Below are 11,502 nucleotides of genomic sequence, written 5' to 3' on the forward strand. Positions count from 1 at the left end.
TTGTTATTCTTTAGATTTGTTGTTATTCTTTAGATTAGATCACTGTTTTTTTGACACCAATATCCCACCAAGCTCTGAAAAATGCTGCATTGGACATTTGCATTTGTGCTTTTTTGTGTAGGATTTCAATATGTTTTAGTGACGAATCAGGTATAGGAAAAATGGCTGGTTTTATGTGCGACATACAAACGTATAATAAGAACTGCCTGGGATTGCTGGGGAATACTTCAATTTAGACCTTATCTCAATGAAAGTGCTTTAAGTTAACTTTTTTTTAACTTTGACTCTATGGTGGGTAGTCAGGATACTTCAGCTTCTGCATCATCAGTTTTGACCATGGATTTTCAGTCTTTCTCTTGTTAAACAAATTATAAACCTAGTGTAACACTTATTTGCTTGAATAACTCCCCACCAATTGTTAATCATACTCATGTAAGAGTGTCAGAATTTCTATGGGGACTTGGGGCCACGGAGGAATGAGCTGCAGGGGTCCGGCAAGTTTTACTTCTTCCCATTTTCACAGCCTCTGATTTTTTTTTTCTTTATTTCAAAATTAAAACCTGTCATCAGACCCAACAGAGCTTGACTCAAGAGACATCACTTATGGCAATTAATCAGATCTCATGCAGCTCTCTCAAAAAACTTCACAAATGCAGAAATACTCCCTCAGACCTTTAAGACAGGCTCTGACTGGGTAAATCCTCCTTTAAGCTTGTACAGAGAGCACCCAGGAAATCGGTAAATTAATATTCTGTTGTCTCTTGATCTTGATTTCTTGTGTGAGATCACCAGCTGCTCCAGGGAAGTAGCTTCTCAAAAATTAGATGACGCATCACCCGACCTCGCTCTTTGTCTTTTTGTCCTGCTCCTTCTACTTCTCATTCCCAGTTGTTGATATACAGCAGTTACAGTCCTTAATCAGAGAATATTTCATGTCCCAGAGGGGAAACTTATGCTTCGTTGACACATTGAGACAACGTTTTCTTTAATACTTTTGACAGATTGAAACTGTATCATCAATTATTCAGTCAGATGAGAGATGACTAAGGGACAGTCACATATTAGCATGTCACGGCAGCCATCAGCCAATGGATGACAGACATGTCATCATTTTGTCTCTTGTCATTAGGTACAGACTTCATTCATTAGTAAATTATTTTAGGATGTATTCATTATGAATGTCTTTGTTAAGTGACGCTCTCAGCAGTCATTACAGTTTTTTAATGAGGTTCATATTTCAGGCGTTTCCTTGGTAACTATTGCTCAAAAAGACATGGGTCGCATGTGGTCGGGGCCACGTGTCGTCCCTGAAGGCAGAGTTTGAAAATGATTCCCCCTTAAAGATAACAAAGTTATGAAAGAGGTGTACTGTAGGTACATTTGAGGTTATTCGAGGAATTTAAACTGTATCACACATGTGGAGCAGGGGAAAATAAAACACACAGAGAAGACTGACCTCAGATTTTCCAGATTTCTGTCGACGCGGTTCCTAGAGCCTGTGCACTTCAAATCGCCCTACAAATTATGCCGCGGGAATTAATTGTTTATGTGTGTGTTTCAGGCTCCACTGTGTACACCTGCATGCTGAATAAAAGAGGAGGGGCGGAGGCTGACCTGACAGTGAGCAGACTGGAGCCTGGTGCTGCCAACCTGCCCCTGGCACCAGAATCTGATGGTGAGAAACACAGTGTGTGTGTATGTGTGTGGGTGTACTATATGGGTGTGTGTGTGTGTGTGCTGTTTCCATATTTTTTCTGCTTTACTGTTTTATCTGTTGGGTTGTACATTATCCGTTATTCTGTTTGTCATTCCGTCACTGTTTTTAACTTCTGTGTTTTATTTCCTGTTGGATATTACCTGCCACTCTGTTGTTTCTTCTTTTGGATTTACTGTTGTTTTTGCACCGCTCTGTTTATTGTTCTATTGTTCTGTTTACCTATCAGTGCTGCTGTATTTATCACTCTATTATCTGTTCAGTCTATTGTTCCCTATCATACACAATTCAATCTGTTTGAAATCTCTATCAGTGATTCACCTACTTCTCTTTTCCCCTCCACCAGCTCATTTTTTTCATCATTTTTAATTTGCATAACACAACAGCAACAAAAAAAAACACTGACACAAGAAACACAAGACATTTGCAACGAAGCAGATGAAATATGGAAAAGAGAAGTTGCTTTGCTTGGCTGTGCCCTATCAAAAAATAAGCAGACTCCCTGCCTCTTCGTCTTCATTACATTCTCCATTATATTCACTGCTCCAGAGAAGTGATTGCTCTTTAAAGAACATTTAACCTCTGTCGTCGTTTCATTTGTGTGTTTTTCCAGTTCATATGCTCCATCTGTTGTTGTCAATTTGTTTTTCTACTTTATGTTTTCTGTCACTTGTCTGATCTGTGACTGTTTTTCTGTCTCACTCTCTTTTACTGTTTCTTTCCTCTCCCACCTTATTCCAGGTGACGCATACTACCTGGCCATCGGAGGCGGTGTCGCAGAACACAACTGGAACCACATCAGAACGGTTCTTCAGGACCAAGGTTTCCGCTGCCAGCTGACAGACCACTCTGAGGACATGGGGATGATCAGCATCCAGGGGCCAAAGAGGTGGGGAAAAGAAAAGAAAAGAAGAAGGGGGAGTGAAGGAGAGAATGAGAATTAATGGAAACATTGTTATGATTTATGGATCCAAGGGAGAAAGGGACAAAAGGAGTGAGTTGAGGGCAAAGAGAGGAGGAGAAGGTAACTGATTGGCCTGACGATGGGTTATGATTCACGTCCTGGACATGGGAGGTGTGGGGATAAGTGAAAAGAGGAGCCGCTGGATCAATACGAGGAGAGCAGGTTAAGTGGCTATTCTCAAATACTTGGCCGTAGGCGTATGAGGTGCAGGGGCAGAGGTGGACTGAAAACTGCTGATATGAACAGGGAGGTTCAAGGTTAATCCTGCGCTTTAATATCGCCATTGGCAGTTTCATGTCGCTTTGAATCCTGCAGTTAAATTAAATTTAGATCCATTTTTCACTCTTAGTAAGTGATGATGATAAAGATTTCCCAGAGCAGACATACTCTCAACATTTGAAGGGGGGTTAAATAGATGAAGCTGGCAGGACCTGGGAATGTCAGCCATTATATTAAAGACATACACCTACTGTATGTTCTTAGTGCTAGGTTTCTCCTTTTGAACCTAGTGGTTCAGATCAGGTTTGTTCAATTCAGAATTGACCAAATTCAGATCTCTAGTCTGGATCCAACGTTATATTTTTGCAATTTCTGTAGCATAACTATTGCATAATATTACCTCAGGGTAGATAGAGGTTACATCTAACCAGAAGCTATATTCTCCTCAGCCTCAGTTTACACACGATATTAGAGTATCACTTGATGCAATCAATTTTCCCGGTAAAGGTAATCCTATACAGTAGAATCCCGTCAGGCTGATTCCCCAGTGTAAATACTGCAGAGACTTTGAAGAACTAGAAGTCAGATACTCTGATTAGCAAATATATAGCATTTGTATCCAGTCTCAGGGAAGTATACGGGACCACCAGGGATTAAGCTGAGGCAGCAAGCTGCTACATGAATGCCATCAAACACTGAGCTTATGTGTGAAAGTATGTATGGCTGCATGTGTGTGGCTGCATGTGCCTTTGGAACCAGGCTACATTAGAAACAATAGAAAGTAACAGAAAAAGCAACAAATCTTCACAATCCAGCTTGAGCAAATGAATTTTTGGTTATTTTGACTTGAAAAATTATGTTAATGGATTGATTGTGAACATTTTTGCCAATGATGTTTCTGTTGATTATGTAGTTGATTAATCTGATTGTACGAAAAGTAATAATTTCAGCATTTGACTGGACAAGCCTACTGTAGATGGTTGCCATTCAAAAAATGGCTGTCGTAAAATGCCAGACTTTCAGATTTATTACTTCACTTCTTTGACATCGTTTTGGTTTTTATCTTCTTCCAATGCTTTCTATGCCCATTTATCTCTAGATTTGTCATTTTCAGATTCCCTGAAAATGTCTGTAACTCAACCATCACATTTATGTAACCTGTCACAGTCCTTTTTTTGTGTGTGTGTCTGTGAGAACATCCATCCATTGATTTCTTTACACAGGGATTAGAAACCATGTGTAGCTCAGGTGAAAATGGTATTTCACATTCGAGCATTGGAGGGAAGTCCAAGCTTTGTCACTTTCTTCTCTCTTCCCACAGTTTCCCTTTCTTCTTCACTCTTAGCATGAGCAGGACCACCTTCACCTCTTCCCAATCTTATTTTCTGAACTCCTGATCTATCTTTTTCTTTCCCTCTCACCTCCTCTTCTCCCCACCTCACCGCCCTCCGCCTTTGTTCTTCCCTCTCACCAGCAGCAGGGTTCGGCCACTCTTGTTCTCTGTGTGGGCTGCGTCGATTTCTTCTCCTTGAGGCTTTTCTCATCTTCCGCTCTCTTAACTTTTTCTTTTCTCTCAAGTCCTTACGTCTCTGTCGATCTTATCCACCTCTTTCTCGCTCTGCTCTCTCCCTTTTTACTCAGTCGCCTCATCTCAGTGGTCCTCTTCCCCCCCCTTTTTTTAAATATCCTTTCTTTCTTTATTGCTTACGCCAAACCAGAAGTGAGTGCGTCACTAGCAGCAGTACTCCTGTGTGTGTGCGTGTGTGTGTGTCTCATTATGAATACACACGCAGCCACAAAAGGATGTTGATTATGGAGCTCATTGAGTTTTCTTGAGCATCCAAAGTGCACTCAGCTTCTGTCTGTGTTTGCGACTGTGAATGTTTTCTTGTTTGTGTGTGTGTGTGTGTGGATAATATAAACGAGATCAACGTCCCACTGCACAGCACTCTAATGATTCTCAGCTCCTCTTGATTGTTTCTGCCACATATGAGGAACTGCAGAAAATCAGTCCTCCAATGTTTTGGTCTTATGAGGCAAATGGATCCTTTTAAAGCTTGAGGAGAGAGAAAATTACAGCATTTATTGAAATGCATTTCTCTGTGTTTTCCTTCCCAGACATGTCTCATTCAAATTCTGTAGAGAGGGAGAGTCACTGACAGTCACTCACACTCATTCTCTCTCTCTCTCTCTCTAAAGGGTGAAAGTGGTCCTTGCTTTGCTTGCTATATTATGAACCTTATTTATAATATATGCAATGATGCGATATCTTGTAAGAATGAGTGTCTGAGTGTGTGTGTGTGTGTGTGTATTCATCCTCTGATCCATTACTGAGAGCCACATTTAAGTGGCAAGTCAGAGAAACAAATTGATGGTTGCAAAACACACACACACGCACACTCACACACACTAAATAGAGCCGTTCACTGATTATATGTAGCTAATTGGCCTCGCTGTTGGGCTCTGGAGTTCAGTGAACAAAACCTTGCTTGAGGGAGGATGGAAACTGGAGGACAGCCTGAAGAAAATATCAGCCTGTGCATCATCCCCCATATGCATGCCTGAACATGCGCATACATACGTACAAGAAATGTTTTATTCACATATAAGACCATACCGCCGTACACACATACGTATTTCTGCAGCCACATCAATTGCTTTAGGGAAAAGAAAAAAAAACGAAGGACACCCACACAGATGCACACACAAACGTAACCTGAGCCCTTCCCCAAATATCTCCAGCCCTGGCTCCCTGCCACACCGTTGCAAAAATATCTCCCAGAAAAGGCCTAACGCATTGTATTCTCTACCTGCCCACTCACACACATACAAGTAGCAAAGTAAGCTAAACTTAGTTCTTTTTTTTTCTGTTGACTCATCTTTATGTAATATTGATTTTAGAGTGTGTGTGTGTGTGTGTGTGTACGTATTTGTGGGAGAAGGAGAGATGGTACGTTTTCACAGCAAGTCCTGGTGAAGTAATTTTCCCTTGAAATAGCTAAGATTTACATTTAAAAGCCCTACTTGTGATGTGAGAAACACACCACATCGACTGTATAGACCTGATTGTAAATAACTGGCCCAGTGTCTGTGTTTTGTCTCTCTGGGCAGTCGAGAGGTCCTGCAGGAAGTGTTGGACGCAGACCTGAGCAACCAAAGTTTCCCCTTCTCTAGCCACCAAGTTGTCAATGCAGCAGGACATCAGGTGAGAACGCACACATACACACACACACACACACACACACTTGCTTAGTGCAACTCATTTCTTCAGTAATTGGATGTGGAACATTTGTCAGCTTCAGAATAACCCCGTCGGTGCTTGTTACATCAAAAAATGCAATTAATTAAGAAATATTTCTATGCAAATCACACACTGTTGAGTGAGACTGGTTTATCGTTTCAAAGGTTCAGTCAACAGAGATCATAGACTGTGGGTGGGACACATGGCGTGTCTCAAGGCTTCATTGTGACTTAGATGTCAAGTTTGTCCCACATTTCTCTGTCTATACCTCCTTCTGCCTTTTATCTCTCTCCATTTCTTCCCCCACTGATGTCCAGCAACTCACAACTTAAAATAAAAAGTTTATTGTGGTGCTGTTTTACAGGCAATGGGGGAATAATATATTTATCCCCAACACAAACAATAACGTGCGAGGAATACAGCGAGTTGACCTCTGTGGTGTTTCTGGCCTGGGATCAAAAAGAGCATGTAGAACCAGCTCATGCAGCAAACACACATGTCCACTCCGCACACACACATAACTCGCTCGGTTTTAGTCGCTCTTGCATGAATTATGCAACGCTCCAGTGATTGCAGTCAGCGTCTTCTCGCAGCTCTGCAGGAGTGTTTGTGTGTGCATGTGTGTGTGTGTGCGCGTCAGAATCGCTTGTGCTGCGTTCCAGCTGGTTGCCGGCCTTGTCTGGGTGACATTTTAATGGCTGCACTGCTGCGAGAACAGAGCTCTCTCTCTGCCCTCTGCTCCCCTCAAAGCTCATTAGACTCTCCCTCCCTCCCTCACTCTCTCGCCAGTATAAGCGAGTGCGCCGGCCTGCGTGTTAGATCCTGCGATTCCATGTTTATATGCATTCCTCTGCTCATGCTGTGTTTGATGTTCACCTGGTAAATCCACAGGTGACAGTGTGCATGAGGTATTCGTATGTTCCCCTGTGTCTGTCAAGTTCGTCACCAGTGTATCCGGTGGACAAACGCAGGCTTACGTCGTGTACTGCTCTCCCCAGAGTCTCATGGTGTACATATGGGGCTCAGGGTGATCCCTGGCTGGCCAGATGGCCTGGCTGTCACAGCGCCCCACTGGGGAAACTGTTGGAGAGAGTTTTTTTTTTTTTTTCTCCCTCCTCATTCTCCACTCATTTCCATATCTTCTCGCCCCCTCACTTTCCATAGTGTTCCCTTGTCTTTCAGATATATTTTCGCATCCTATCCATTCTGGTACCTGTCAGCCCCAGGTGTTATTCTCATCCTACTTTGACTATAACACTTGGACAGATAGAACAAACACTTTCATTTCAGCTTCAGTTTAGTTTATTTGAAAGGGACAATGCACATTAATAAACATTGTAAAAAAAAAACAACACATATGTAACAATAATAATTTTACACATGTAAATGCACTCAAATTAGCTTTAAAAGCTAGTTTTCATCGATTGTCCCTTTGCCAGTTTGTACAAGGCAACCTTCAAAAAGAACAACAATGGAATAAAATATTGTACCACATAGGGTAGGCACAAACACATGCTAAATGTCCGTAAATACATACATAATAAATACACATTTGGACTACAACAAGGTGATGTGTGTCCACGTTAATAATACACATTTGGACAACAGTACACATTGGACAACAATAACATTTCATTCAACAGAAATGATCTCAAACCCTAGTCTTAAGGTTTGAAATTAAAAAACCAGACAGCGCTTGTAGCTGTAGCTGTTGCTGCACAACATGGTGAATCCTCCTCTTGCCGTCATGCTTGGCTGACCTGTCGGCCATATTAATGCGCAACATACCGGTTGTGAGCGAAGCAGTGGAATCCTTTAGCTGGTGTGCATGTTGGAAAAATCATCAAGAAGAACGTTGCAAAAACAAGATGACATCAAACTGTATGCACCGTGCACCTGCGTTTTCATCGATTCCCACCATGGGGTAGAGTGAGGCTGTGGTTGTGGATAATTGTTCCATAGCAGCAGCAGGGGTTTACAGCGGACTACTTTCTGTTGTTTACTTTCTGGTGGAGAGACAAGTTTTTGAGATACATGTCTCAGTCTTTCTCTACCTCTTTTTTCATACGGTTTTTCTGTTGTATTTTCTACATCCCCTTGCTTCCTCCTTCCTCTCCTTTAATCAGTTTCACCTCTCAACCTCCAGAAGCATTTTTGTAATCTCTTTTAGGACTGAAAACACTGGGGGCACAACATTCATTTCTAAAAAGGAGATTACAATTTCCCTGTCTCCCCCATTGTGCGCCTTATCTTATCCTTGCATCTGTTCCATTCTCATTTCTTTTCCGTTGCTTTCTGGCTGTTTGCTTCTCTCCCTCCCTTTTCCTTGTTTGTGTTAAAATGCATGACGAGTAAACCTGGTCCTTGAAAAATGAAGTGTGTACGTTTGTGTGCGAGTGTGCACAAGCAGAGTCGTCGTAGCTCGGTCCTTTGCTCCGAGCTCTCTAAGGCTCCTCTCTGCTGCCTCTCTCATCCAGGTTCGAGCTATGCGTCTGTCATTTGTCGGTGAGCTCGGCTGGGAGCTGCACATTCCCAAAGACTCCTGCCTTCCCGTCTACAACGCTGTCATGGCCGCCGGTGCAAAGCACGGCATCATCAACTCAGGCTACAGGGCCATCGACTCGCTCAGCATAGAGAAAGGTAACTTTTAAAAAGAGCTCAGAAGTGCAGCCAGTGAATGAAACAAATGAACCTGGCTCTGCAGTAATATTAATGCAAGATAATAGCGGATGTCAAATCTAAGGGTGCCCACATTAACCAAAAAGCTGAAGAAAAGACTACACATAGATTTTAGTGCAAGGTTTTTGCTCATATCTCCGTGTTCAGTCATTATTGCGGTTTATCTCCTCCTCTCTTTGTCGCAGGGTACAGGCATTGGCACGCTGACCTTCGCCCAGATGACACGCCCTTGGAGGCGGGGCTAGCCTTCACCTGCAAACTCAAGAGCGCCATCCCGTTCCAGGGCCGTGATAGGCTGGAGAAACAGAAGGCGGAGGGGCTGAGGAGGCGAATCGTCTGCTTCACCATCGACGAGTCAGTGAAGCCTCTGTCGTGAGATTGTGTGCTGGACGGAAAATTCAAATAATATGGGAAATTTTATACGACTCAGAAAACAGTTTTTCAAAAATAAAACTTCCTGTGGCGAAGTCACTTTTTTCCACAAATGGATTTCTACCTAAACTGAAGTCTTGCTCAGAGAACAGAAGCTTTAATATTAATGTATCTGACAAAGGTAAAGTGAGTAGGTGTAACAATGATTTAAGAAGGACCCTGTGTACAGTATATGGAGCCCCAGATCTACTGGGTAACAGGATGGAGAAGCAGCTTAACAGAATATTACTAGATTTTTCTTTTAGACATTTTACCTGTTAGATAATAGATATATGAATTTTAAATGGCAAATACAAACTGAATTTTCAGAAACATTTTTTTATTTTCTGGTCTGATTTTCCTCCTGAAACGCATAAAACATTCAAGATATTATACTTCATTTAGATTCTCAGATGTAATGTAATCATTTCCAAGCTGTAACTGTGGAAATCTAACAAAACCATAACTCTCTTGGTTTGGTGATTATTAATATTTGACAGTCAGATGGAGGATTAAATCCTCAAATGAACTGAGAGGATACTATTAACCTTGGGTTTATGAAGCCATATGTTCATTAAAATGTTTTTTTTCTCAATTTCTCAAAGATTTATGATTATTGAATTGCAAACAGCAATTTTAGGATCATGAAATCATTGTTATGTGAAGGAGATGATAGCAATGTTTTTGATATATTGCATGCATATAATGAGTGTAATTAGATTGTCCCTTCTGTCTCCCTTTTCAAAGGAAAGTACCAATGTTCGGTCTGGAGGCCATTTTCCGCAACGGAGTTCCTGTTGGTCACCTGCGGCGCTCTGACTATGGCTTCTTCATTGACAAAACTATCGGTTATGGCTACATCCGCAACCCCGACGGAGGCGTGGTAATGTACACTTTTGTTTTGTTTGCTGAGAGCAAGTTTTACCCAGCAGGGTTCAGCACTGTGAGCCTTGTAGATACATCAATCAGACATCAGTGTCTCTGTGTGTTGCTCTCCTGATAATGATACAGATGCACACAGCGTAACAGATGGTGCAACATCAGACAGAAGGAGAGAAGCAGCAAGAGACACAAAGTTATTGGTCTGAGGTGTGCTCTTAAAGACGAGGACATGTTTTTAATTCTGAAAAATGGAACGATCTTTCTATGATCTTTCTATGCTCAGACCTGTGTGGGTGCTGAACAGACACACATTAGACAAGTGTTTGTGTGCGCACTCTTGTTTGTTCATATCCATCAGTGAATTATGACCAACAAAACAAAGTGGATTGGTCCTTGGCTTTGTCAAGCTCTTCAGATTGGAAATGCACAAACGTTAATACAGACACTTGTGCGAGACACGCAAAGAAATATTGCTGAAATCAGTGAAGTGGTTGCAGGGGATGTGCTCTGTGTGTGTGTGTGTGCATGAACAAGCCCCCTTCCTCCTCCTGTATGCTTGATCTCACTTTAATTCTGTCTTTTCCTCTCGTCTGTCTGTGTGTGTCTCTGGTTTTCACACTGGATTTGCTGATTACATTTTCTCACACAGCTTCCTTATGTTCCCTTTTTTCTTTCCAGTTCAGCATTTCAGTTCAGCTCAGTGGTACAGTGGTAACCAAGGAAATGGGTTCACCATTAAAATTTTTATCCCCTGATTACATCAGCTACCAGACCAAGTTCTGTCATGCATCAGTGGTGTATACTGTATTTCCTGAAAATGAGTAGCTGTGACACAGAGCTGTAGACGACTTTGACCTCCATACACACATCCCTCATCTGCATCATTAGATCAGGAGGAGGAGGAGGATTAAAATGACTGAATGAATGAATTAGACCTAAAACACTTTGTATGCAGTCGTTCAAAAACTTTGTTTCGACTTAACTCTCACTAAATGTTGCTCTTCTTGCTGTTGTGACCCACAAACTGACAAGCACATACAGGTTCATATGATAAAACCACAGTTAATTGGCTAGTGGCAACATTTACGTTTAACACCCCTGAGTTGTTGTTTTTTTTTTTACAAATATTTGCCTTATACTATGGGATAACTGAGGATGCAGCGCCACAGGATTAGAACTTGCGAAGTGTATTTTTAATTCATTGCCTTTACACTTTGATGACTAAATCTAAAGCAGGGCTTCCTAAAGTGGAGCCCGCTGTGACTTGAGCCCCAGGTAATAATCAAATGAGAAATAAACAAACATTTAATTCGTTTTTTTAAGACAGTTAATGAAAATCAGTTTGACTTGCATGCATTATGGACTGCATTATCCCCAACAAGTACGAGAGGG

General features: G+C 41.8%; 1 protein-coding gene across 2 annotated transcripts in view; it reads left to right on the forward strand.

Annotated features, from left to right (window-relative positions):
* sardh (sarcosine dehydrogenase) overlaps positions 1 to 11,502 on the forward strand; it is a 40,624-nt gene that overhangs the window by 26,194 nt on the left and 2,928 nt on the right. For both annotated transcript variants that reach the window (XM_085793754.1, XM_085793755.1), the window contains exons 16-21: positions 1,562 to 1,675; positions 2,456 to 2,603; positions 6,009 to 6,102; positions 8,616 to 8,778; positions 9,003 to 9,171; positions 9,976 to 10,111. In XM_085793754.1, coding sequence (XP_085649880.1) covers positions 1,562 to 1,675; positions 2,456 to 2,603; positions 6,009 to 6,102; positions 8,616 to 8,778; positions 9,003 to 9,171; positions 9,976 to 10,111 — 824 coding nt within the window. The remainder of the gene's footprint in view (positions 1 to 1,561; positions 1,676 to 2,455; positions 2,604 to 6,008; positions 6,103 to 8,615; positions 8,779 to 9,002; positions 9,172 to 9,975; positions 10,112 to 11,502) is intronic.

This window comes from Trachurus japonicus, chromosome 12 (assembly GCF_045865225.1).
Source record: "Trachurus japonicus isolate A0001 chromosome 12, Traja_1.0".
Lineage (NCBI taxonomy): Eukaryota > Metazoa > Chordata > Actinopteri > Carangiformes > Carangidae > Trachurus > Trachurus japonicus.